This window comes from Equus caballus, chromosome X, assembly GCF_041296265.1.
Source record: "Equus caballus isolate H_3958 breed thoroughbred chromosome X, TB-T2T, whole genome shotgun sequence".
Taxonomy (NCBI): Eukaryota; Metazoa; Chordata; class Mammalia; order Perissodactyla; family Equidae; genus Equus; species Equus caballus.
The window spans coordinates 471548-499543 of record NC_091715.1 but is presented as its reverse complement, the minus strand read 5'-3'; the positions used below and the strand labels follow the sequence as shown (position 1 = coordinate 499543).

The window sequence follows — 27996 nt, the reverse complement described above, 5'->3', positions numbered from 1 at the left end:
GACACGACGTGTTTTGTTTTCTCTTTCTTCGTAGCGGCAGCTCCATGTACACAGCACTGGGGTGCCCCCCACCCCGTCCCCCAGCTCCTGGCACCCGTGTCCATCCGTCCAACCGCGGCCAGGCCGTGCGGTGCCCCCCGAGGACGAGGCCCGGCCTCCAGCTTCACGTCTCCCCCACAACCTGCACCTCCGCCACCGGACACTCCTCCCGGGGGTCTCTGCCGGCCTCCCAGATCATCTGCGGGGACGCGGATGGGGCGACTCGCGCGCGGAGCTGCACACGGGGCGCTGGGCGCACCCGCAGCAGCCTCAGGGGCCGGCAGGGCCAGAACCACCACCCCCACAACCCCCACCTCCCCCCAAACTCCCCTCCCCCCCACCCCGAACTGGACACCACGCCCCCCACGTGGGCTCAGGCCCCGCCCACCGGGGCGAGCACCTCGGGGGACCACCCCCCTGGTCACATCCTGGGCACCCACTGGGGGCCCACAGACAAGCCTCCTGCTCCCCGGCCGGGCTGTGCCCACCTCGCCCCCAGACCACCACCCCCCCCCCCCCACCAGACCCGTACCAGCTTGTTCTGCAGGCTGTCACTCAGGGGGTCTTTCATGTGAGGGATGGGCGGGAAGATCTTCCGCATCAGCGAGTACCTGGGGGGAGACAGGCGTCCCCAACTCAGCAACCGGCACCAGCGACCAGGCCGGAGGCAGGACTCGACCCTCCCCCCCGAGGGGTCTCTAGGGTCCGGCCCCCAAGGCCTAGACAACGCCCGAGCGAGTAATCATAGTCTTGGCGCGAGCTAAACCTCCTTGACCCCATCCCCCTGCCAGAGACCCTATAAACATGGGGGCGGCCCCAGGCCCTTGTCATCACGGCAACGTGCCCTCCAGACAGCTGCCTCACAAAGCCCGTTGTCCCAGCTCGGGGCGCGGGGGGCCCACCCACTCCTAAAGCCCTGCCTTGGGCAGCCTGAAGGGGCTGGGAGGGTGGGGGCCACCAGGTGAGCACCCCGAGAAACACCCCAAGGCCAGGGCAGGGCTGGCATCACCGAGGAGGCTGTCACAATGCCGTCGCTGGCCTGCCGCCCGCTGGGTGGGGAAGGACACCCCCCAGAGCCACGTCCTGAAGGATGCTGGGGGCCAGGGAGTCTGGGCAAGGGGGCAAACAGTGGGGGCAAGCAGGGTGAGCCTGGCTGCAGCCCCCACGGGTGCTCGGGGTTCAGGGAGGGAGGAAGGGGGTGGGGTCCAGGATGAGGTTGCAGAATGACCCTTGCGGCCCCGGGAGGCCCGGGACGGGCGGGGGTGCGCACGCAGGGGGTTGGGGAAAGGCGCAGCGTCCGGTGTGCGTGGGGACCCCCCCCGGGAAGCCAGGGCTCGAACCCGGGGCCGCGGGGCGCTCACTTTCTGCAGATCAGGACGAGGAGCCCCAGCGCGAGCAGCGGGCCCAGCGCGGTCAGCGAGGCGGTCAGCCGGACGCGGAGGCGCGCGCCCTCCTCCTCGGGGTCGCACACTAGGGAAAGGGGGCGCAGGGGGCGCGTCGGGCCGGGCCGGGCCTGGGGGCGGGGTGGGGGGCCCAGGAGGGCGGCTTCACCCCAGCCGCAGGCGCTTCCGCGGGGGCCCCGGATGTGGAGGAGGCCGACACGTGGAGCACCGTGCGCCTGGGGACGGCCGCCACCTGCGCGCCCACCCCCCTGCTGCCCCTAAAAGGACACTGGGCCTTGAGCGCCGACGCGGGGAGCCCTCTGGTCTGGCCAGGGCGCAGGAGCCCCGGCCGCGGGAGGGATTTCAAAGGACTCGGGGGGCCTCCCCTCCCGGCCAGTGGTCCCCAGCCAGGCCCAGCGGGAAGGGGGCGCGGCCGGGCGGCCCTGGGGAGGCGCATCCGCCCAGCAGCGGAGGGACCCCCTTGCACCCCGTCCTTCGCTTCCTCCAGGGCTGCAGCGTGGGTGCCCCACCCCCTCGGTGCTTGAATTTGATCCTGTGTCCCTCCTGGAGGTTTTGCAATAATTTCAATTTAAAAAAAAAAAAAAAAAAAAAAACCTATTGCATTAAAAGATTTGGGGCAAATAGTGAGCTCTTTGCCGCAGGGGCTGGACAGGCAACCCGCAAGAACAGCTGGGGCAGGGGGCTCAGAGTCTAGCAGCCAGGACAGGGGAACGTGACGGGAAACTGAGTCCAACGGGGGAACACAGCACGGAAGGGTGGGTGGGCCTCGTCTAATCAGTCGAAGGCCCCCAAGAGAAAAGACTCCTATCTCCAAGGAAGAAGGAATTCTGCCTCCAGGTGGCCTTTGGACTCGAGCTGCTGGACGCTGGGAGCCGCCACACCAGGGCCGTCTGGGGGGACATCGCAGCAGCCGCAGCAAGGAGGGCAGCTCGGGGTGGGCCCTCGGATGGAAGTGAGGGGACTCTGGTGCCAGAAGGGGCACGCGGCTTCCATGTGGTTATGAGTCCAAACCTGTGCCCCCAAGAGTCGCGTCCAGGTCCTGACCCCGGATGCCTCATTTGACCTCCATCCCCTCCTTAAAGACCCGTCTCCAAACACAGCCCCATCCTGAGGCCCTGGGGGTCAGGACCCCGACCTGTGAATTTGGGGGACACAGTTCAGCCCATCACAGACGGTCTTTGCAGGTGTGATGAAGGGAAGGATGGAGAGGAGGGCTTCCTGGAGGAGGCGGCCCTGAATCAAGGATGGAGAGGAGGGCTTCCTGGAGGAGGCGGCCCTGAATCATGGATGGAGAGGAGGGCTTCCTGGAGGAGGCGGCCCTAAATCCAGGATGGACAGGAGGGCTTCCTGGAGGAGGCGGCCCTGAATCAAGGATGGAGAGGAGGGCTTCCTGGAGGAGGCGGCCCTGTCAGAGCCCCCTTTGGGGGACACCGACGTGGACGGAGCCCCGACCGGGGACGGGACCTACAGCGTCCAACACACAAAACGGGGAGAGGGAAGGGTGCCCCGCTCACCAAAGTTCTTGGGGGCGCTCCACTCGCTCACGATTCCGGTGAAGTACCCACGGGCTCTTATCCTTACGGTGTAGGTCCCGGGATTGGGCATCCCGTAGAACGTTTCAAAGTCCTGTACCTGACAAGACAGGAAAGAAGAAAAAACCATCCCCCGTCGGTGGGGAGAGAAGGACGGGGCCCTGTCACGGGTTGGGTGGGTGTCCCCCAATTTCACAGGTGGGAGCCCCAGCCCTCAGCGCCTCGGAAGGGGACTTTCTCTGGAAATAGGGTCCGTGCAGATGCAATTAGCTAGAGGACGTCGGATGGAGGGCAGTGGGCTCTGCCGCAACATGACCACCGTCCCGAGAGGGAAGGGAAATTCGGGGACAGACACACACGCGGGAATAGGGCCGTGGGCCCAACCTGAGAAAGACAGGACCCCAGGGACCCAGGAATGAGACCGGATTTGGAAACAGGGTCTTTGCAGGTGTGATGACGGGAAGGATGGAGAGGAGGGCTTCCTGGAGGAGGCGGCCCTGAATCCAGGATGGAGAGGACGGCTTCCCGGAGGAGGCGGCCCTGAATCAAGGATGGAGAGGAGGGCTTCCCGGAGGAGGCGGCCCTGAATCAAGGATGGAGAGGAGGGCTTCCCGGAGGAGGCGGCCCTGAATCAAGGATGGAGAGGAGGGCTTCCTGGAGGAGGCGGCTCTGAATCCAAGGACAGCGTCCTCCTCAGACACGGAAGAGGACACGCCGATGGTGGCTATGAGATGCGTGTCTAACGCACCAACCGCCCATGTGGGAACACTGGCCTGCGCTGGGCCGATGCCACCTTCGCGGGGCGATGGGAACTCTCACCTGGACCAGGTCGGCAGGACCCGCGCCCTGCAAGACAAAAGCAGACAGCAGTGGGCACCTGCCCCTGTCCCCTAAGACCCAGGTCTGGGGGGGGGTCTAGTGGTTAAGACTCATTTTTTGCTGAGGAAGACTGGCCCTGAGCTAACTACTGCCAATCCTTTTTTTTTTTTTTTTTTTTTTGCTGAGGAAGACTGGCCCTGAGCTAACTACTACCAATCCTTTTTTTTTTTTTTTTTTTTTTTTTTGCTGAGGAAGACTAGCCCTGAGCTAACTACTGCCAATCCTCCTTTTTTTTTTTTTTTTTTGCGTCTTATCCACCTGAAAGCCCCCGGCACACGGGTTTTAGAGAACGACGGCCACCAGCCGGGAGAAGCCATTACCTGTTGTATTTCAAGTTCGTAGGTAAATTTCCAACTGAAGCGGCTTGACATCTCCCACTCCAGGAGAGAATAGGTTTTATTACACCACCCCGTGATGTTGGGCGGGCTTAATCTCTCTAGGCGAGGAAAACAGACCTTTTTAGGAGTAAAGCAAGTCAAAAAAATGTGACTTAATTAAGAAAAAAAAATATGTAGGGATGGGTAGCTGGAGGGAGCGCTGGGACTGGCTCTCAGGCCCCACCCCGCCCGGCCCGGGAGCCTCCTGGAAGGGTGTGTGCCCCTGACGTCCCCCAGAACAAGGCTTATTCTGTCCCCTCTGGCTACTGCACCAGTCCTGATTCCAGCTTTCTCCGGCAGAGGGAGGAAGTCTCCCGCAAGCCTCGGCCGGCTGCGTAGCCCGTTCCAGGTTTCCGCCCCGTTGCCTTCCGGCCTCCCCCGGACCCCGCCTCCAGGGACCCTCCCGCCCCCGCCGCGCCCCGCCCCGTGCCGTCCCAGGGCTCTGCCCGCCGCCAGGCCTCCCTCGCCCTGACTCCGGGGGCTCTGTCAGCGTCGCCATGCCATGCGCACGCGCAGACCGGACCCCACCAGGAGCCCCGGCCCGTGTCCCCACCCGCCTCCTCCGAGGGAGCCCCACCCCGAGCCTGGCCGGAGGTCCCAGCTCCCTGCGGGGGGTTCCCAGCGCTGGGTCCCCCGCCCTTCCTCCCTCTGCTCCCCTCCCGCCTCCTCACTCTTCCCTCTCCTCCACCCGTCCCCCTCCCGCCGGCCCCTCCGCTCCACACCCCCGGCACCCCACCTCCGCCTCCACCTCCCGCTCCCCCTCCGCCTCCCGCTCCCCCTCCGGTCCACACCCCCGGCACCCCACCTCCGCCTGCACCCCACCTCCCCCTCCGCCTCCCGCTCCCCCTCCGGTCCACACCCCCGGCACCCCACCTCCGCCTCCACCTCCCGCTCCCCCTCCGCCTCCCGCTCCCCCTCTGCCTCCCGCTCCCCCTCCGGTCCACACCCCCGGCACCCCACCTCCGCCTCCACCCCACCTCCCCCTCCGCCTCCCGCTCCCCCTCCGGTCCACGCCCCCCTCTGCCCACACCTCCCCCTCCTCCTCCCGCTCCCCGTCCACTTCCCCCTGAATCTGCAACGAAACCAAGGACCACAAACAGGTGGCTTGAACCCCAGACGTGCGAGGGCTCCCTAATCTGGAGGCTGGGACTCCGGGACCCAAGTGTGGGCAGGGTCACTTCCTTCTGGGACCCGACACACAATCTGGGCCGTTCCTCCCCGTCCCCCAGTTTCTGGTGGTGGCTGCCGGCCGGCCTGGGTGCTCCCTGACTGTGGATCAGCACCCAGATCTCTGCCTCCCCCTCCACGGCCTCCTCCTCCTCTCTCTCTCTCTCTCTGTGGGTGGTTGTTGGACCCCGGGGGCCTGGGTGCTAAGATGCTGTGTTGCAGCTGGGCCCCAAAGCTGTCTCTGTGCCCTTCCAGGGAGCACCCCGAGTCTGAGGCAGCACGGCCTCCACCCGATGCACGTGAAACCCAGCCGGTCAGCTCAACACTGAACACCACGGACCAAAAACAGCGTCCCCTCCGCTCTTTGCAGGACCCACCCCCTCATTTCTTCTCGCACCATCCTCTCAACGCATCAGCCAGCCGGCCTCGTGGACGCGGACCAGCCGGGTCGGGCCCAGGTTTCACAGGGCTCGAAGCCGTCACCATTTGCGGACAGGGTCTAGCTAAAGAAAATAATCCCAACGTAGTTTTTTTTTTTTTTAGAAAGGTTTTTGGTTCCAAAGTCCCATCAGGGATTTCATCGCTGAGGACAAGGGGCATTGGACCCACCGTGGTCGGGGCGGTGACGGACGTGCCCCGGACCCTCACTCACCGATTCGCGATAATTGTTCGAACATCTCCGAGCAGGGGATTCCGGAAGCTCGGCTGGTGCCCCTCACTCGGAACCGGTACAGCCCGTTGGAGAACCCAGAGAGGTCGTCGAAACGGCACCGCACGTGTGTCCCCCGCTCGTCCGCCGTGTAACCCGGACACTCCCGCCCCTCGGAGGTCCTGTGAGGAGGAGGCACGTCCGGGGGTGACCCCGCGGTCCCCCCCACACCCCCACCCCCGAGCCCCGGACCGTCCTACCTCGCCTCCCCCACGTGCAGGTGGTACTGGACGTCTCTGGGCGCCGCGCTGCCCACGGCCCAGCGGCACGTCAGGAAATCCACATCGTGGACCCAGCACGTGAGGTTCTGGGCGGCCGCCCCAGGGTTCCCTTCTGGGCTCCCCAAGAAGAGAAAACGAAAACGGGGCTGGTTTTAGGGGGACGCGGGGATCAAGACCCTTGGCAATTCCCATGTCACCGTCAGAAGACGTAACACAGGGGCCGGCCCGGTGGTGCAGTGGTTAAGTTCGCACATTCTGCTTCGGCGGCCCGGGGTTCACGGGTTCGGATCCCGGGTGCGGACATGGCACCGCTTCTCAAGCCACACTGTGGTAGGCGTCCCACATATAAAATGGAGGAAGATGGGCATGGATATTAGCTCAGGGCCAGTCTTCCTCAGCAAAAAAAAAAAAAAAGGAAAAAAAAAAGAGGAGGATTGCCAGCAGTTAGCTCAGGGCCAGTCTTCCTCAGCAAAAAAAAAAAAAAAAAAAAAAAAATGGAGGATTGGCAGTAGTTAGCTCAGGGCTAATCTTCCTCAAGAAAAATTAAAAAAAAAGAAAGCACAGAGACATCCCACGTACCCTGCCACGTGCATGCCCAAGGTAGATCCCCGTCCTTTTATAACCTCACCCACTCCCCTCAGTCCACCCACCCCTGCTGGCCACCCAGTTGTCCCCCAATTAATTGCACAGCTTCGTCCTTTCAAGAAGGTCGTGGGAAGAAAATCACACCGCATGCGACCCCCTGGGCTGGTCACTTTGTCGCTCAGCATACGTCCCTGGAGATCCACCCGAGTTAAAAGTGGTTATTTTGAGACTCAGATGATGGACGCCCAAGAAAAACCATCAAGAGCGTTGTCCCCTCACCCGGCTCAGGGTAGCCAATCGACGTTGAGAATGGCTGCCCTCCGGTCACGAACACCGTGTAGTTTTTCGATCCGCACGAGGGAAGCACTGGAAACTGGCAGTACTGGTTTTTTCTGGCCTGAGATAGATGGAGTCATTTGCTGGTTGCTTAGAGAACAGACCTCGTCTCATATCGATACTATTTAGGTTTTTTTTTAAAAAAAATGACGGTTTTAGGAAATCAGCAATTCAAAGACACTCGTGCACCCCTATGTTCATCGCGGCAGCATTACTCACAAGGGCCAAGACGCGGAAGCAACACATGTGCCCATAGACTGGTGATTGGATAAAGAATATGTGGTATTTATACACAATGGAATACTACTCAGCCATGAAAAAGGAAAAAAATCGTCCCATTCTCAACAATGAGGATGGACCCTGAGGGTATGATGTTGAGTGAAATAAGTCAGACCGAGAAAGACAAATACTGCAGGATTTCACTCCTATGTGGAAGATAAAGAAACAGACGGACCAAGAGAACAGATGAGTGTTGACCGGAGGGAAACGGGGTTGGGAAAGGGTTCAAGGGACACGTATGTACGGTGATGGATTAAACATGAGGCTACTGGCAACGTCTACCACGCTCCTCGTACGGCGAAGGTGCTTTACCGTGACGTTGTACTCCAGGCTTTGCGAGCACTCGATCCCGCTCACATTTCCGTGGAGGTCCCAGGTCAGTCTCTGACTTTCCGGCTCCATCCTCACATTCCGAATCGGCGGGCTCGGATCTGAAACGTTCACGGGTTACGGTCGGGGAGAGACACGCAAGACGCTTGAACCAGCCTCGAGATGGGAACGTGTTTCTCCCCCCCGAGTTGGCTGATCTCGTTGGGAAGTGGAATCTACGTGGACCAGGGGCGGCCAGCAAAAAAAAAAAAAAAAAAAAACGGGGCCGGGAAGATTGGTGGCAGATGTTCGCTCAGGGCCAGTCTTCCTCAGCAAAAAAAAAAAAAAAAAAAAAGGAGGATTGGCAACAGATGGTAGCTCAGGGCTAATCTTCCTCAGCAAAAAAAAAAAAAAAAAAAGAGGAGGATTGGCAGCAGATGTTGGCTCAGGGCCAGTCTTCCTCAAAACAGAAAAAAAAAAGCTACAAAGGGACATGAGATGCTTTGTCAGATTTTATCTGTGACCCTACGTTTTGGGGACTTCGAGGAAATGACTGTTGATAAACTTTTTTGTCCAAGTTTGTGAAATGCAAGTTCCCTGTTGGGGCATCAAGATCGATAACCTGCGTTGCACAAGCGACACCCACCCGGACGACCATCTGGGTTTCTGCCAAAACTTTCTCTGAACCTCACTTCTTCCTCTAAAAAGCTCATCCACGGAAATTTCTTATGAGCTGAACCCGTAATTTTGAATGGATTGTTATGCCTCAAAATTTACATTCACTTCTGCCCAAATAACAGTGCGTGAGTGGTGGAGTAGTAAATACGAGTCTTAGCATATTTTTATTATATTTGAGTTTATTTTTCTAAATACTCTATTTTTACAAATACTGAATAATTACATATTAGTTAACATAATTACAAAATACTTATATTTTAGGTTTTCTACTTTATTTATCCAAATAGTGAATAATTATATATTAGTTTATATAATTATAATATAATTATATTTTAGTTAATTTTTCTAAATACTATATTTATGCAAATAGTGAATAATTATATAGTGAATAGTGAATAATTATAATTACATAATAGTTTATATAATTATAATACAATTATATTTTAGTTTATTTTTCTAAATACTATATTTAGAAAAATAGTGAATAATTATATATTAGTTTATATAATTATAATTATATTTTAGTTTTTTCCTAAATACTATGTTTATGCAAATTTTGAATAATTAAATAGTGAATAATTATAATTATATAATTATAGTTTATATAATTATAATAAATTATATTTTAGTTTAGTTTTCTAAATACTGTATGTATACAAATAGTGGATAATTATATATTAGTTTACATAATTATAAAATAATTATCTTTTAGTTTATTTTTCCAAATACTGTATTTAGACAAATAATGAATAATTACATATTAACATAATTATAAAATACTTATATTTTAGTTTTTCTACTTTATTTATACAAATAGTGAATAATTATATATTCGTTTATATAATTATACTATAATTATATTTTAGTTTACTTTTCTAAGTACTATATGCTAATAGTGAATAATTATACATTAGTTTATATAATATACGAATAATTATATTTCAGTTTAGTTTTCTAAATACTGTATTTATACTAATAGTGAAGAATTATAGTCATTTATATAATTATAATATAATTATATTTTATTTTTCTAAATGCTGTATTTATACAAATAATGAATGTATATGTATGTGTGTATGTACACATATATATGCCATAAAAGGACATAACCATGGCATCTTCTGTCATGAATTAATCAATAACGTCCACGCGCGCTCTTACACTTGCTTATTCTCCACCCGATTATGGTTCTGCTCACAAAGAAAAAACTCTCATGCCAAAAAAAGAAAAAGACCAGGAAAATCTGGACGACAAATACAACAAAACCAATGCAAACACGCAGGACATTGTTCCCTGCCGTGCGTGAGCAATCCCCGCCTCCTTCCCGGAGGCGGCGTCCTCCACTTTGGGGCACTTTCCCAAAACCCCAAACGGTAGGAAATCCCCTCGAGGTCGGAGGTCAAGGGTCGGGCCTCGGATTCCCGTCTCCCCACCAGCCGCGCTGCCAAGCGTCCCTCCCAGGAGCGTTTCCCGTCCGGCACCTGCTGAGGGACGACCCACCCACCAAGGAACAGCCGGAAAACACTCAACGCCGCGTCTTTTTAAAGGAACACGAAAGGCCAGACCCCCACCAGCCCGTCGTCTCCAATACCTGGGACCCCATAAAAAATTCCCAGCCGGGCAGAGATGCGGGGACGCGCTTCCCGGCGACCAGGGCGAGATGCCCGTGCGTGCAAACAGCCCCATAAACGACAGGCGTGCAAGGAACTGACAAGGACCTTAAAAGAGCCGCTAGAAATATGTTCCAGGACTTAAAGGGGACGGTCCACACCGCACAGGGAGGGATGGAAGATGCGTTTTTTTTTTTTTTTTTTTAAAAGAGCCAAACGGGACTTGTAGGACAGAGAACGTCTGAAATGCAAAAAAAATGCAGCGCACGGGCTTCCAAGCGGGTGGCGAAGAAAAGGTCGGAGGACTTGAAGGAAATGCAATCGGAGGGGTGCACGCTGAAGCCCCAAAGAAAAAAATATGAAGCCAACCGACCAGGAGACCCCGCAACCCAACTGCTTAAAAAAAAAAAAAAAAGTGGCATCAAGAAATTCTGCAAAACAACCAGAGGGGGGGGGAAAAAACACAATACCTATTAACAAAAAAAAAACAAAGATAAGAATTTCCGCTGATTTCTCGCTACCATCGATGGAAGACACAAGATAAGAGAACGCCATCCCGAAATGCGGAAGGAAAAACCACCGCCGCAGAAAGCCCCTGTTGACACAGAATCCTGTGTTTTGCAAGAAAAGGAAGGTGAAAGGAAGCCGTTTTTCAGACTGGCAAAAACTGAAAGGATTCTTTCCCCGAAAGACCGGGGTTCTGGAGAAAGGTTGAAGGACGCTCTTCCTCCTGAAGGAAAAGAACCCCAGATGGAAACTCAGGTCTACACCAAGAAACACGGGAGGAAAGGGGGAACAGGGATCCACAGCGAGTGTCCCCAAATGTATGCAGACACGCAAATAGCATGCGAATATGCAAATATACGGGAACATGCAAATAGCACGTGAATATGCAAACCGCATGCAAATATGCAAATGTTGTGCAAACGGTTTTGAATGCGCGAATAGCATGTGAACCTGCGAATAGCGCGCGGAAATGCAAATAGCATGTAAATATGCAAATAGCTCGTGAATATGCAAACTGTATAAATATGCAAATGATATGCAGACGTATCGAATGTGCGAATAGCGCGCAAACATGTGAGTAGTATGTGGATATGCAAATAGCACGCGAATATGCAAATAGCATGTAAATATGCAAACAGCACGTGAATGTGTGAATGGTGTATAAATATGTAAATAGTAAATATGTAAAAATGTGATTGTTTAAAATAAAAACAAGCCCAGTGCAGGGTGGGCTTTATAAAATGGGTAGACGTGAAAGGTGTGACAGCGTGAAGGACGAGGGGAGAAATAAAAGTATTCTGTTTCAAGGCTCCTCCGTCCTGGGCGAAGTAGAGTGATATTGGAAGATGGTACGTGATCGATGAAGGGCGGATATTTAAAATCCGGAGGAACCCGAAATCGATAGCGAGGTAGAGACGAAAAGCCAATGGAGGAAAAACAACGGAACACTAAAAAAGAATTAAGGGAACAGGTGCCAGGAAAAGAGGGGAAAAGAACAAAGAAAAACTGAGGAAAATAGCAAACAAGTAGCAAAATGGTAGAATTAAACCCAACTGTATTGATAATTACATGACGTGTGAAGGGTCTAAACGGCCCAATGGAAAGAAAAGGTTGTCAGACTCGATTAAAAAAAAACCCCCCCCACAGTGTGCTGTCTACAAGGAAGGTACTTTAAATGCCTTTAATTTACATTAAATTAAAGTGTAAATTTAAATAATAGATATTATTATGTATTAGTTATTTTCTATCATTTAAATTAAATAGTGTAAATTAAAATAATGAATTTTTTAATTAAAAGAATTAATTTTAAATCAAATTATTAAAATTGAAATTTCAATTTTCAATTCAATTCAATTTGAATAAATTTATTTTCAAATTAGAATGTAAATAAATTAAAATAATATTAGACGATTTAATTAAATAAGTTAAAATAATACCAAATTAAAATATTAAATTTCATATCAAATGTAATAATTTAAATTAAATGTAATGGAAATTATAATATTTAAATTGAATAATTAAATTATTTAATCATTTACTTTAAGTAATAGAAAATTATTAAAATAAATTTAATAAATTAAATTTATTAAATGTATACATTTAATCATACATTCAAATTAAATGTCAATGAAAATACTAGAAAAGTGTATTTTGCAGAAACTCTAATCATGCGAAACCCGAAAATGCTACATTAATGTAAGACCACGTAGACTGCAGGACAAGGACGGTTTCTGGTATAAAAAGAGAAATTTCCACAGGATAAAATGGCCCTTTCATCCTCATATCTGTGCTCCCAGGAACAAAGTTTCAAAACGCGTGAGGCATAAGCACAAACTCCCTCTTGAATTGAGGAAACAAGTAGAGAAAACAGTAAAACCAGAGAAAAGTTGATAAAAAACTACCAGCTAGTCAATAATAGCAGAATTCGTATTTTTATCAGTTGTCCACGGAAGATTCATTAAAATCTTTAATCATTTCAAAAAGTACACGGACAGCCAAGAAAACCCAAAGCTGTTTCTATGCAAAAAACAAGATAATTGGAAAAACCTCAAAAAAAGAGGGGAAATAAAATGAGGAATTTTAGGAATGAAAGAGGAGACAGAGCAGAAAAGGAAACGTTTTCGGACTCATTTTATGGGACCGGCGCGTTCTCCCGACGCCAAAATCAGACAGAGACGTTCGAAGAAAACGCGAGGCCTCATGAACACAGACACGAAATTCCTTCCCCAAATATCAGCCGCGAAAATCCAGCAAGAAATAAAATTGGCATCTGGGGTTCAAAACTCTGTGGGAACAGAAAAAAAACGCGTCACGCTAACGAAAAGCCAGCTGTGAAAACCGTGGAGCTAATTCATACTCGAGTGTGGAGGACTAACCACTTCTCCTTAGGACTCGAACAATTCGCTTCCTGCCTGTGGTCAATGATCCCAGAAAACCCGGCGGCCTGAAGTGACCACAGAGGAGGCCGCGGTCTCGGCCCCAGACCGGCCCCGAGGTCGGCGTGGGGTGTCACCCCGGGACTGGCATCTACCCAACGAAACGGGACCCCGTCTGCCCCGTAAAAAGTCCTGCATGGTGTCCACACACTCCTCCAGGGAGGTCAGAGGTCACGATGCCAGGACCCCGGGGCCGTCCCCTCGAATTCAGCCCTGTGAGGGGCCGAATCGCGGGCCCCCCAAATTCAGCCCTGAACCCAGGACCCTTGCACGGGGCCTTATTGGCAAACAGGGTCTTTGCAGCTGTGATGAAGGGAAGGATGGAGAGGAGGGCTTCCTGGAGGAGGCGGCCCTGAATCAAGGATGGACAGGAGCGCTTCCTGGAGGAGGCGGCCCTGAATCAAGGATGGAGAGGAGGGCTTCCTGGAGGAGGCGGCCCTGAATCAAGGATGGAGAGGAGGGCTTCCTGGAGGAGGCGGCCCTGAATCCAAGGACAGCGTCCTCCTCAGAGACAGACGCAGACACAGGGCCCCCCCGGGGAGACCAAGACGGGCAAAGATGCCCAGGAGCTTGGAACGGTCATGCAAAGACGCCCCAGTTTTGGCAGGTGAGTGACCTGGACGCCCCGGCTTATGGCTGGAGCCCCGTTTCCCAGCACAGATGGTTTGGATCCCTGGTGTGGACATGGCCCCGCTTGACAAGCCATGCTGTGGTGAGTGTCCCACATATAAAGTAGACGAAGATCGGCATGGATGTTAGCTGAGGGCCAGTCTTCCTCAGCAAAAAAGAAAGAAAGAAAAGGAGGATTGGCAGTAGTTAGCTCAGGGCCAATCTTCCTCAGCAAAAAAAAAAAAAAAGAGGATTGGCCGCAGTTAGCTCAGGGCCAATCTTCCTCAAGAAAAAAAGAAATCCTGGGCAGAGGGAAGCAATCGACCATCGTGCCCAGAGCTCCATCAGGACAGGGGCATCTAGACCAGCTCCACTTCGGAATCAGAAGAAACAGGGTAACTGGAGAAGAGCCCCCCCCCCACAGACCCTCAGACAGAGGACGGACGGACGGATGGACAGACGGCCGTCCCGGGGGCCTACCCTGGTCCGGGCGCAGCAGGCCGGAGGTGGGGGTCAGGAACAGCGTGATCCAGACGAAGGCCATGGGGCCGGCGGGCGGGCGTGTGCGCTGGAAGAGAAGGCGGAGTGAGTGTGGGCGCATCGTTCCTGGCCCTCCCGTGCGTGTGCACACGCGTGTGCATGCGTGTCCGTGTGTGTGCACATGTGTGCATATAAGTGTGCATGCACATGCGTGTGTGTGCATATATGTGCCTCCGTGTGTATGTCTATGTGTGCATGCTCATGCTTCTTTTGCACACGCGTGTGCCTGTGTGCACACGTGCCCGTCTCTCTCTGTGTGTGCACGCGTGTGTGTCCGTCCCCCTGTCTCGAAGGCCCCCGCCCGGGGGTTAAGAGCCGGCCCTCGGCCCCGCGCTCGTCCACACCCGGCAAAACCCGCCCCGACCCAGGCGGCGCCGGGTCCTGGAGCCGGGCAGGAAGTCCCATTAACGTCTGACGGCAGCGCCGCCCGTTTCCTGACCCGGCCGCGTTCCGGGAACCCAACGCCGCCCCACACGCCCGGCCGGAAGTTTTTCCCATGGCCCCCAGGGAGCTCGCTGTGCACTCCTCGGACCCCGACTCGGCGGGGGGGTCCACACACCTCCTGACGGACCCCCCGCTCCTCCCCACCCCGAGTCTCATTTTGCACACGTCGTCAGTGCCTTGGGGGCCCGCCCGGGGCTGCCACACAAGCAGACGACCCCACAGCTGAGCCTCGGGGTCGAGGAGGGGTCACAGACTCTCCCTACCTCCCTCAGGGCGTTCGCAGCCCTCCATCACCGCACCCAACACAGGCTCCATCGGAAAGGGGGGGGTCTCAGCTGCCCCCATGCCCAGGCCCGGGGCTCCCCAGCTCGCCCAGCGGCATTCACCGTGTTCACCCCCATCTGATTCCAGAACATTCTCACCCCCCCAAACGGAGCGCCGGTCCCCACCAGCAGTCGCTCCCTGTCCCCGTCCACGAATCCGCTTTCTGTCCTGGGGTTTGCCAGCTCTGGACATTTCCCCTCAACGGGATCCCGCGCTGTGCATCCTTCTGCGTGTGCTTCCGTCTCTGAGCGTCGTGCGTTCAGGGTCCGTCCACGCGCAGCTGTGTCAGGGCCTCGCTCCCGTTCACGGCTGCGTAATATTCCACCGCGTGGCTGCACCGCATTCCGTCTACGCATCCAGCCCCCGACGGCGGTGTCCACCTTTGGGCCCGCGTGCATATTGCCGCCGGGTGGGATCTCCGCCTTGATAAGCCCTTCGCGGCCGTCTGAGTCCCATTCGGGCTTCCAGAACCACCCACCTGGGGTCCCAGCCCCCGGGCTGGTTGAGATCCCGGGTGTGGACATGGCCCCGCTCAGCAAGCCACGTGGTGGTCAGAGTCCCACATAGAAAGTAGAGGAAGATGGGCATGGATGTGAGCTCAGGGCCAGTCTTCCTCAGCAAAAAAAAAAAAAAAAAAAAAAAAAAGAGGAGGCTTGGCAGTAGTTAGCTCAGGGCCAATCTTCCTCAAAAAAAAAAAAAATTTAAAAAACGGTAAAAACGCATTTTCAGGCTCCACCCCGTGACCCCAACGCCCCCAGCCTGCAGCGAGGCTCCACCCCGGTGCCTCCGTTTCCCGAGAAGGCAGCATCCTCGTTCGCCCCAGCGTCTCTGGGGTCGGCGCGCAAGGCCGGCTGGAACCCGAGGCGGGTGTGTGTGTGTTGTGGGGGGTGTCCCCCGTGCCCCGCAGCCCCCCCCGACCTCGTGCCCCCGTGACCCCGTGACCCCCACCCTCCCACCACCCGGCGGGGTCTCTCTCACCTGGGCCTCGGCGGCCCCTCCAGCGTCCGCGCGGGGAAAGCGAAGCGGCTTTGTGCCCCGATCCGATCCGGGTTTTTTATAACCTCCGTGTCGGTGGGGCCCCACCCCCGGGCGCCCGACCCCAGGCGGCGGGGCGGACACCTGGGACCCCCTCCCTCCCCCTCCTCCCTCCTGCGGCTCAGAACTCGGGTCCTTTCCCGGCGCCGCTTCCTCTTGGCGGCGAGCCCGGCGGCCGCCGCTTCCTGACGGAGGAAATCCCGGAGGCCTCCCTGGGGGCGGCGCGCCGGGCGCACACCCCCCTCCTCCCGGCGCCGCCCCCTCCGCTGCCCCCCCGGGTGCCCGGATGACGGGGCTGCGGAGCGGGGTTGGGGTGGGGGTGTCGAGTCCGGCTCGCGACGTCGGGTCTCCCCCCCCCAAAAAAACGGACGTGCCTCTGGCGTCTCTGCAGCGTTTGCAAACTGGATCGTCGATCGATCGATCGATCGATCCATCGCGTTCAGACGGAGTCGCCCTGGACCCCCCGGGTGACGCCGCCGCCTCCAGGACGCACTGGCCGCGCTGGGATTGCACGCGGAGCCGAGATGCAGCGCTGGGGGCGCTTGCAACCAGCTCTGGGGACCCCCCCACCCCGACCCCGACCCCGACCCCGACCCTGACCCCGGGGGTCAGGCTCAGAGGGTGCAGGCAGGGCCCGCGGCCTGAGTGACAGGCTGGAGGCACAGGGGGCGGGACAAAGAGGAACAGCAGGTGCGACGGCAGGAACCAGGAGGCGGTTGCGAGATAAGGAGGCCGAACCCACCTCCAGACGGGGGGGCCCCCGAAACCGCCACCGCCCGGGTTACGACACCCCGACTCCTGCGGCCGCTCAGGGCCCGGCGACGGGGGGTTCGGGGGGAGGCGAGGCCGGAACCGGAGAGTCAAACGGTGGGGGCTCGGAACCCTGTCGGCCGAACGAGCCGGGTCCCAGAGTCCACGACTGCTCAAAAATTATTAATGCGAAAACACAAAGCGGGGCTGGCCGGGTCGCTTAGTGGTTAGCTTTTGGCAGCCTGGGGGGGTCGTGGGTTCGGGTCCCCGGGCGTGAACCCACACAGCGCTCATCAATCCATGCTGCGGGGGGCATCCCACATACAATCTAGGGGAAGATGGGCACAGATATTCGCTCGGGGCCAATCTTCCTCAGCAAAAAAAAAAAAAAAAAAATTGCGGTTGTTCCAATGATAAAACCCATCCAGGCATTGAAAGGGAAAGTCGAGAAAAACTCAAAAGTATTAAAAAAAAAAAAGAAACCTAAGACAAGGCGAATGGCAGGAAAATGATAGAACAGGTCTGGCCCCAACCTACGTGCCAATCACAGGGTTTCCAGAAAGAGAGGAAAAGCAGGAACGGTCACTCATTTCTCCGGAACCTTCCGGCGTGCCACAGGACGCGTGTCCCTGACGCAGCGGGTCCCGCAGGGCCGGGCGTCGTGATGCAATCAGGCCGCGTCCCCATGACTGAGCGGAACGTGAGGGACGCGCAGAAGCAGCCGGAACCTTCTGGAAACACAAGCAACGCTGGGCGTCAGAAACAAACGCCTTTAAAAAAAAAAAACAAAAAAAACAAAACGAAAAAAAAACTCCGCGCCTGAGAACACAGACAGGCTCGGCGGAGCACCGGGTGGAAACCTTGAGTTAGCACGCAGGCCTTGTCAGGTCCTTGGAAGGCCCTGAAGGCCGAGAAACAAGAAACCGGGAGAAAACAAGACACAGGAGGCGGAACCAGGGGATCCAACCAGCGGAGGTGGGAAATTTAAGCCACTGGCCGCCCTCCGTGGGGTTTTTGGGGCGCGTCCTGAGGCCCGAACCAGCCGCCCCTACGGCATCCTGACGTTGGGGAGACTGAGGCCACCACGCGCGCCCTGGGTGGGGAGTTTTTTTCAGGAGGCGCCGGGCGGGGTTGAAAGAAACTCAATCCGCATCTGAGCTGACGGAGCTAATACCCTCCCCTATTGCCTCCTGCAGCGGTCCCAGCACCCCGTCCGTTGCAGGTCCCGGGATGGCCCCCCACCCTGTCCCGGGGCCGGTGGTGTGTCCGGGGCTCAGAGACAACCAGCCGGGTCCCGTGACATCCAGCTGCGACCCCGGCCTCTGCCCCGTGGCCCCCCGGACCCACCGTTTCTGAGAAATACCCTATCTGGTGGGCACAGAGGTCCCCACGGCCGCCTCGGGGGCACCGCAATGTCGCGTCCGCCCCTTCCTGCTGGTGCCGCACGGGGTTGCGACACAGGCGACCTCGGGTCACGGGCCCGGCCCGCCGCTCGGCTCCTGTTTCCGTCGCTTCTGCCCCGAACGCCACACACGGAAAGTGTTTTCTAATAGTCACTTAACAATCGCTGGCCAGCATTTCCCATGAAAAACCTTGCTTTGCACATTTTTTATTTTTCCCCCCAATTTCCTACTTTATTTTCACCGTAAAAACGTGTTTTTTTATTTTTTGCATCCGACGCGCCATCCCCCCAAAAAGGAAAGAAAAGTGCTACAGTCTGAAGAGAACCACGCCCGACACCCCGGCGTCGGATTCCACGTCTACACGCGTGTCTGCACACGTGCGCACGCACACGCCTTTTCACCCGCCTGGAACGGCCCCCCACCGTGTGCTTTTCCGTTTTGCAAAAACGACACCGTGCGTCTCTCTCCTCAGGCGCGACTGGACGTGCACACATTCGCGTGGATGTTAGCTCAGGGCCAGTCTTCCTCAGTAAGGAAAAAAAAAAAAGAGGAGGATTGTCTTCCTCAGCAAAAAAAAAAAAAAAGAGGAGGATTGGGGGCAGATGTTAGGGCTAATCTTCCTCAAGGGGAAAAAAAAAAAAAACTGGGGCCGTCAGGCACCCGCACGGAGGCTACAGTCTGCATCCTTGCCCCGCGCACCCCGTTTTTCCAGCGTGGGGGGCGGACTCCCGGAATTTCCCACAAGCCCCTGCTCCCGAAGGGCAGCCGGCTCAGAATGTTCCAGAACCCGGCAGTGTCTACACTGCACCAAGGACATATTTGCTTCCAGCACCGTTCATGGCGGGCGCGGGTGTAGACGCCGCGTCTGCTCCTCGTTCCGTCTCAACGGGCAGCGTTTCCTCCACCGTGAGGACGTCCTCGGGCTCCTCTGCGCCCGGAGGTGGGTCGAGCCCCATCCAGGTCATCTGACAAAGAGCAGACAGCGCAGTGTAGACCACCCCGTCGAGCCCCCCGAGGGGGTGGGGGGGGGTCCCACCAAGAGGACAGCACGATTCCCATCGGCCGGCAGGGGGAGCGACCCCAAGGCCCGTCCATGCGGGGAAACGGATCAATAAAGGCAGTGGAATATTAGACAGCCCGGAAAAGGGATGGAGCTGCAGTGTGGACGGACCTTGAACAACACGTGATGCGGCGGGGCCTCGTGGGAGCCTGGGGGACCCCCGGGGGACGGCTTCCAGCCCAGATCGGGAGCCCCTATTTGGGGGCGTCGCGGGTTGACCGGTGGCCCCCCAAAAACTCACATGCAGCGGAACCCCAGATGCAACCGTCTTTGCAAACAGGGGCTTTGCACACGTCACCGGGGAAGGATCTGAGACCCCGGAAATGGGGGGGGACCCCAAAACCCGAGGCCCAGCGGGGAACTCCCCACGAGGACGGTGCTCATGCGCGCGCCCTGGACGCACGTCTGCGGTGAAGACTGTGCGACCGCGGGTTTGGGGGTGGGGGGACTGGCACGGGCGGTCCACACCCCAGGCTGAGGCGGTTGAGTCAGAGTTTCCCCAAAGGGAGCCTCGTCCGCGATCAGCGTCCTCAGAATCAAACCCTCTCTGGGCACCCCGGACATTTCACAGTTCCGCATTCATTCCTTTGGCTGCGCAGGGCGGCGTTGAAAGTCGATATCCGCGGAGAAGGAAGGAAGGCGCGGGGTGGGCTCCGTCGTGGGGACACCCTGCGTCCCCCGCCCCCCGGGAGCGACCCCACCGCCCACGGGGTCAGAGGTCACGGGGTCGCGCGCTCACCTCCAGGTCGGGCGGGAAGGACCCAGCGCGCTGCATCCGCACCCGCGGGACGCGCGGGAACAGCCGGCGCCGCAGCGAGAACCTGCCGAGCGAAGCGGGGGCGCTGCGGGGCGGCCGGGTCTACACCGCGCCCGGCCGGGTCTACACGGGGTCCTGCATCCCCGGGGTGGGGGGGCGGCGGGGTGAGGACGGGATGCGGACGCCGCCGCCGGGCAGTCCCCCGCCCCTCCCCGTGCGCACCGCCTGCGCCGGCGCCGACCTCTGGGAACCGCCCCGGCCGGGCGTTCAGGTTGCCGACTGCTGCCCCCGTGTGGCTGCCGTGCGCACTGCACCGCCCCGGCCCCGTTGCCCCTGGAACCCGGATGGCCGGCGCGCCCGGGTGCGCACGGGGACCGTCTCCAAGGGTGCACCCCTGGGGGGGGGGGCGGGTGGACCCCAATTTGGGGTTTGAGGGGTTACCTTTTGCACACGAACATCAGCACCCCGACGAGCGCTGCCGCCGCCGTCACCGCCGGCACCACCAGACCCGCGAGCGCGCCCGCGGGATCCGGCTCCGGGCGGTCTGCGCCGGGAAGACGAGCCGACGGTCACGGGGGACCCCCAGCCCGGCTTCGAACCCGGCACCCCCGAAGACACCCCCCCCGGACACGTCCCCACGAGGGCCCCACGGCTCCCACCCCGCGCCTTCCTGCCTTCTCCAGGAATATCGACTTTCAACGCCGCCCTGCACAGCCAAAGGAATGAATGCGGAACTGTGAAATGTCGAGGATGCCAGAGAGCGTTTGATTCCGAGGACGCTCTTTGGGGAAACTGTGACTCAACCGCCTCAGCCTGGGGTGTGGACCGCTCGTGCCTGTGGCTTTTATGGGTGACGGGGGGGTTGGGTGAGGGTCTTTGCGGATGTGATGACGGGAAAGATGGAGAGGAGGGCTTCCTGGAGGAGGCGGCCCTGAATCCAAGGATGGAGAGGAGGGCTTCCTGGGGGAGGCGGCCCTGAATCAAGGATGGAGAGGAGGGCTTCCTGGAGGAGGCGGCCCTGAATCAAGGATGGAGAGGAGGGCTTCCTGGAGGAGGCGGCCCTGAATCAAGGATGGAGAGGAGGGCTTCCTGGAGGAGGCGGCCCTGAATCAAGGATGGAGAGGAGGGCTTCCTGGAGGAGGCGGCCCTGAATCAAGGATGGAGAGGAGGGCTTCCTGGAGGAGGCAGCCCTGAATCCAGGATGGAGAGGAGGGCTTCCTGGAGGAGGCGGCCCTGAATCAAGGATGGAGAGGAGGGCTTCCTGGAGGAGGCGGCCCTGAATCTGGGGACAAAAGGGGCGGGTGGGACAGTGGGGTTCAGGGGACTCACTGAAGTCCACGGCCCGGCTCCACGCGCTCCAGATGTCGCCGTACACGTGCTTCACCCGCGCCCGCACCGTGTCCCCCGCCGTCACCGCAGAGCCGGGCAGCACGTACTGATTCCCGTCACTACCCCGTTGGAAAACCTGGGGGGACCCAACGGGAGCCGACGGGGCGCCCCAAGTCGTCAGGCGCAGACAATACTAAGACGCTCCCATTTTTTTTTTTTTTTTTTTTTTTTGCTGAGGAAGATTGGCCTCGAGTTAACATCTGTGGCCCATCTGCCCCTTTCTGCCGGAAGAAAACGGTCAGAAACCGAATCCACCGTTATTTCATAAAACATCTAGGTCGCCTCCACTTTCCTAAAATCGAGACCAGGACTTTACAGTTTACCCCCCCCCTCCTCCAGGAAGACCTCAGCTCAACATCCTACACCTGCAAAGACCCTACGTCCCAAAGACGGCCCCGTTCTGGGGTTCCGGGCGGACACGAGTTTTCGGGGGGACCCCATTCGACTCCTTAAGGGGCCCAGGGGCGGCCCCGGGAAGAAGGATGTTGCTCCGACTGCGGGAGGTATGATGACCGACTACGCGACCTGAGGCAGACGCCTTCAAGGAAACGCAGCTTCGGGACCCCAGAAAAAGCCCGTAAGGGGCTCGACGGGACCCGTCAGCTGAGCCGCTGCGGGGTCAGGGGTGAGTGGGGTCAGCGGTGAGCGTGGGGCCCAAGCACAGAGACACAGGCAGGAGTACTCACGGGGTCTCTCTTGTAGGAGCTGCCCTGTGAGAAAAACAGCAAAGGGAACACAGTTAAGGGGCGGCGTTTGTGGCGTTATAGGCAAATAGGGGGACCCCAGAATGGCTACGGGGGTTATTTTTAAGCTGAAGATTTCGGGGACCCCACAGACGCACAAAGAAGCTTCTGGAAGGTTCCCTAAAATCAAAGAAATGGCGGGAAGGAGGAGCGCCGAGAATTCCCTCCTCGGGGAGACTGGGCTCCCAGGAAGGAGGCTGAGAGCAAAATGCCCGGAAATTGTGTCTTTCCCCCAAAAAATCCATTTGCTCTTCCCATAGAAGCCTTTTCCCCGCCCTTCCCCGTCCCCTGTTCATTTAGGCGGATAAGCCTCTAACGTCAGCTGTTTAGGGAGTCACTTCCGTTGTCAAATCCCACATGAAAATGAGTAAATTTTGCTTTTTCTCTCCTGTTAAGCTGTCGTTTGTTGATTTAATTTGCAGACCCTCAGGAAAGAACATAACAGGGTGGAAGAAAAGATTTTTTTCTCCCTCAACAGGAAATTCCCTTCCTGTGAGTTTTCCTCCCCTGTGTGAGGGACTCGGGTCGGGCCCGGGGCAGAGGTTCGGGGTCCAGACCTGTCGTCGGATGTCCAGTTGGTAGCACAGCATATGACTCGCGACGTCAAACCGGGTCTCGGGGTCGTCCCAGCGGACGACGTGGTGGGAGCCATTGAAGGCGGTGGTGACGTTGGCAGGCGGCCGATACTTCTCTAGGAAAAAAAAAAAAAAATGGAAACAAGGCAACGAGTTACCCGTGTGCCTCGCAGAGGAGTCCAATTAAGAGTAAAATGTGCATGCATTTCCCGTTTATCTAGCAGTTGCAAGTTTAATTTGCACGCCTCCGTCACCGGACTTAAGAGGTTGGAGGCAAAGTTTGTTCTTCTGTTCCGTTCCCCGAGCGCAAAAAGGCTGCCGCGTGCGTGTTTCCCCAGACCTCACATGCGGATCCCGCGTCTCGGGGTGGGTGTTGGGGGGACACGGAAGGCGCCGGGTCCTCTCACCCATCAGCTTGGCCCGAAACGGCGTGAAGTCCAAGAAGCGGACGGCGGTGCGGTTGCTGGTGCCGTTGACCAGGAAGAAGTAGTCGGTCGTCTTGGGGTCCCCGAGGTCGTCCAGGTGGCAGCCCACGCGCGTCCCCGCGGGGTCCACGATGTAGCGGGCGCACTCGACCTCCGGGTCGTGACTGGAACATCCCCAATACGGGGTCAACCCGGAGAGCGGACCCCCGTTGGGGCAATCCCGTCGGGAAACGCGACCCCCAAAACCCTCTCCAAAAAAAAAAATTAAAAAACCCGGTTTTTTTGGGACTCACCTGGACGCCCACCAGTAGAGGTGATACCGGACGTCGGGCGGGGCGGCCGGGCCGGGGCTCCAGCTGCAGTTGAGGAAGCGGAGGTCGTAGATAAAGCAGGAGAAGTTCACGGCCCCGGAACCTTCCGGGCCTGGGGAGACAGCGCCAGTCTACACCCGCTGCACCCACACCACACCCAACCCCAGCCCCGGGGACGGCGGGCAACGCTGGATGGAGGTCGGGGTGCGGACGGGGTTGGGGACGTCACCTGAGTTGTGGAAAACCAGGACTTCCTGGAACGCGGCCCCCTCGGAGTGGACGTTGAGCGTCAGGTTGGCCCCCCGGTGCAGCACCGAGTTGGGGAACTCGCAGAAGTAGGTGTCGTTCCCATTGACCTGGAACGGGCGCCGTTAAGAACGGGACCCCTGGGACCCCGTGACGGCCCCACGTGGGGGTCCCCACCGAGGACGCGGCATGAGATTATTATTAATAAAATTATTACAGAAAATAAGATGATGATTATTAAAATTCAGCCAGCTTTCCTCCAGTTCCTGTCTCCCACCAGTTTAATTAGCATTCCCCCTTGCAAGAACCTAACAGTGTACAGGAAGGATTTTTCCTCCCTCACGCGGGTGTGAGGCTCCCCGACTCCTCTGCGGGACTCTGAGTCTCTGCCACGCGCACAGCCCGACCTCCGTGTAGACCCCACTCCGAAGAAACGGCCCCGTTCGTCCTCTTTTCGGGGGTCATTGGGTGAATTTCCACAAATTTCACGTTCCTTTGTGAATAATCCGGTTTTCTTTCTCTTTGTGCGGTCGGGGCTTTCCGGGGTGGCGGCAGCGTCTGTCTTTAGTGACATTCCAGCCCCTACAAGTGTCCCCCCCAAAAAATAGGGGGCCTCCCGCAGGTTTGGCGTCCCGGGAATTTTGCCCCAAGAGTTAAGGCCCCCCCCGCTTGTCGCAAAGACGGGAAAAAACCTTAATTTTTCTTCTGGAGAAAAACGTGTGTGCGGAGTCGGCCCTGCCCGGCTGTATAGACAGTGAGATTCTTCCTGCCTCTGCACCTCCCAGTGGCTGCGCGGCACCGGCCCTCGCATCCCGCTCCCCTGCCTGGTGATGATCAACATCTTCTTTGTCCTCCGCTCGGGTGGGACATGACTCGGTTGATGGGACACTTTGATCGATTGATCGACGCAAACACGGCGGCATCGACGGGTCTCTGTTTTTAGGGTTTTTAAAAAAAATTTTTTTTTTGCAATTTCAAATTTTTTTTTTTTTTTTTGGTTGTGGCCGAATCCACGTAACGTAAAATTTACCGTTTCGACTTTTTCTGGGCGTTCGAGGTGGCGGTGTTGAGCGCATTCAGGATATTGGGGGACCCTTTCCTCCACTCCCAGCATCAAGCGTCCCCCCAAAATGGGGGACCCGGCCCCATAAATCCCCTTTCTGTCTGGATTTGCTCATTCTGCGCATTTTCTACGAACAGAATCCCACGCTGTGTGTCCTTTCGCGTCCGGCGTGTGTCTCTGAGCGTCGTGTGTTCAAGGTCCCTCCACATTCGCTGGGACCAAACTGAGGGTAAAAATCCTACTGACTTCATTTAAAAAATTAGAACTGCTCCTTGTCAAAAGAACCAGCTTTTTTTTTTCCCCCTCCAGGAGAAAACCTTCAAAACGAATCCCAGAACGGGAGGAAGGAGGGGAACCCATGACCAGAGATTCCTAAAACAGAAGGAAACACACAGTCAGGTGCTCCCGACGACCCACGGGGCTGGCGCACGTCGTCAGGCACAAACAATACTAATACGCTCCAATCTTTTTTTTTTTTTGGTGAGGAAGATTGGCCCCGACCTGACATCTGTTGCCAATCTTCCTCTTTTTGCTTGAAGAAAACAGTCGCAAACCGAATACAACATTATTTTTTTAAAAAATCTATCTCGCCTCCACTTTCCTAAAATCGAGACCCGGACTTTACAGTTTCCCCCGTTTCCCTCGTTCCTCTGTCGTTTCTCGCTTTAATTTGCAGGCCTCCATCCAGGAACCTAAGATTATAGAGGATGTGTTTCCTCCTCCCACACAACAGCCACGGGAGTGGGACTCCAGGCCGAGGAGGAGACGTGAGCGGCATTGCACAGCGACACCCGCGCTTCTCGGGGAGCAAGGCCGCGAGGCCCGACCCCTGACCCCTCACCTGCGGGGTCTTGGAGGTCGAGTCGTCAGGCGGCGTGTCGATTTTGCACTCCTGCTCAGTCACGTTCCGCCTGTAATTCCAGCTCAGCGTTTTCGTCCTCGAATCCAGCTTCATGTTCAGAATGGGGGACACGCTCTCCTGTGCTGCAATTAAAAAAAAAAAATAATAATCGGGCCCGCCTGGTGGCGTAGCGGTTAAGTTCGCACAATCCACTTTTCGGTGGTCCCGGGTTCTTGGGTTCGGATCCCGGGTGTGGACATGGCACCGCTTGGCCCGCCCCACATATAAATTAGAGGAAGATGGACACAGATGTGAGCTCAGGGCCAGTCTTCCTCAGCAAAAAAAAAAAAAAAAAAAAAAAGGAAGAGAGGTAGTAGTTCACTCAGGGCCAATCTTCCTCAACAACAAAAAAAAATTTAAAAACCTACTTCCCCAGAGTCGGGATCCACCCGCTGAAGACGCTCAGCATCTTGGTCCTCAGGGATGCGCCCATCAAAGGCACGGGGAGGCGCCCCCGTGACCCCATAATCTGAATTTTAGGAAAACGCTTTGGGGGGGGCCCACCCGGGGCAGACACCCCACTCGGGTTTGGTGCCTCAACTTACCCCGCGCTGGGTGCCCGCAGCTCGCCCAGCTCAGCAGCACCAGGAGGCCGACGGGATCCAGTGGGGCCGCGGCGCCCCAGCCCCACAGCTGGACCTAAACGGGAACGGGGACACCCCAGGTCAGAGGTCACATCGCAGCCACCCCAGAAGCCCTCGCTTCTCGGCTCCCCACCCTTCCCAGGGGGGTCAACGCCCTCAAAAGGTGAAGGGTCGGCGGGGGTTCCATGCGGCCCCATTGGGTCTGCGGGTCCCCTGGGAGGCCCCCGTCCTGCTCCCACTCGTGGGGTCACCGGGTGACCCCAGATACCCTTTGACATCCTGCTCGAAACGCCCTGCGAAGCCCCGAGAAAAGAATAAGGGACGCGTGATGAAGACGCCGGCCCACAGCAGCCGCTTTGGGACATGAGGCAACTCTTCCCGCCGCACCGTCTCCACCCGCTCACAACGGTCCCCGCGGGTGGGGACATGCCCGGCATCATTCGGGGGAAGAGCGACGGCGCAGGGGGGTCACCCGCCTCCGCGTCCATCCGGGTGGCGAGTGTGGCCCTGAAGCCATCTTGGGTGTGGAATGTTCCGCCGGAGTCTCCATCTTGGCCAGAAATGGGTGGCGTTGGGTTCATTTGAGCACAGTTTCTTCTAACGGCTTCGCAACCCCACGGGTCGGCACGGGGACGACCTTGCTGGGTGCACAGAGGTCACTGGGAGCGAGGCCGAGGGGCACCCAGCCCGGGATGGGACCGTTTCTCTCCTTTTTTTTGACACAGTCGCCAACCTCACGTGATGAGAGACGACGATACGGCCTGATCTGGGGGAACCGGCGAAGCGAGCGAGACACCCTCCTGGATAGGCCGGCCCGAGGGAGGAGGCCGGGGACAGTGAGGGTCAGAGGGCAGACGTTGTAAGCAACGGAAGAAAAAAAAAATCTTTTCCCTCTACCCTCTTAGATTCTGTCCCTGGGACCTGCAAATTAAACCGATAAAAGTGCCGTTCGCGGGAAAACTAGCTTTAGTTCCGTCCACACCCGCCTGGGTTCACAGAGAAAAAGGTGGGTCGAGGCGGCACGTAGACGACAGAGGCTCGGGCACCGTCTTAGGCTCCACGAAGAACAGGGGTTTGGGGCTTTTTGGTGACGGAAGGACAGTCATGGGAAGCAGAAGGGAGGAAACGTGCGGCTGACGGCGTTTCCTTGTCGTGCAGATAAGAGGCTCTCGGACGGAGACACGAGTTGTCTCTGGGGGCGGCTCCGTGGTGCACGAACGTTTCCGTCGCGGGAGGGGAGATTCCCAGGCTCGACTTTCAGGCCGAGGGCGACAGGCAACCGGCTCCCGCTGGTTGTCCGCGGCCTTGAGCTCGAAAGCATTGGCGCCCGTCCTGTCCTTCCCCACACTGTTCCTGGGGCCCCTCGCTGACCCGCCCATCGGTTCCCGCATCCCAGCCCGGACTGGGGGGTCATCCATCTTACGCACTCGGGAACTCCCACAGCCACCCACCCACCCGCCTTCCCAGGACAGAGGCTCCACTCGGGTGCCACATCTACAATCCTGTGCCGTCCCGGGGTCCTGCAAACTAACAGCCCCCGAGATGGAGAAAGGAGTCAACCCACCGGTCGGCCAGCTTCCTGCATGTCGCTTGGACCCGTCCAGACCCGTCCTCCTGCCCGGCTGGTGCTGAGGGGTCCCCGGTGGTGGCCCCGTGGTGGAGGTGGCCGGCCTTCGGAATCAAGGCCCTGATAAGGCTGTCGGCGCCGCCTGCAGTGTGGACGCTCTCCTCTCGCTGTGTCCCTTCACGAATGGCTCCGGGTCAGCCTCTC

The 27996-nt window shown here is 56.9% G+C and overlaps 1 protein-coding gene across 3 annotated transcripts; it reads right to left on the bottom strand.

The window, feature by feature from the left end:
* Positions 1-11: 11 nt before the first annotated feature.
* On the bottom strand, positions 12-27996 carry IL3RA (interleukin 3 receptor subunit alpha). 3 transcript variants are annotated; one of them, XM_070257896.1, is made up of 22 exons: positions 27790-27996; positions 26187-26280; positions 25582-25724; positions 23661-23787; positions 23414-23543; positions 23103-23284; positions 22678-22811; positions 22064-22087; positions 21318-21453; positions 20430-20532; positions 19971-20052; positions 14156-14243; positions 7840-7958; positions 7192-7309; positions 6307-6439; positions 6050-6228; positions 4174-4289; positions 3794-3820; positions 2957-3074; positions 1401-1509; positions 572-650; positions 12-238 (listed from the first exon to the last, which is right to left on the bottom strand). In XM_070257896.1, exons 1-22 carry the CDS (start codon positions 27808-27810, stop codon positions 164-166), a joined length of 2337 nt encoding a protein of 778 aa, XP_070113997.1. In that variant the 5' UTR covers positions 27811-27996; the 3' UTR covers positions 12-163. The 3 variants fall into 3 exon arrangements, 2 of the variants coding, with proteins under 2 accessions (XP_070113997.1, XP_070113998.1); XM_070257897.1 differs by having other exon boundaries at positions 2957-3068; XR_011434930.1 differs by lacking the exon at positions 1401-1509.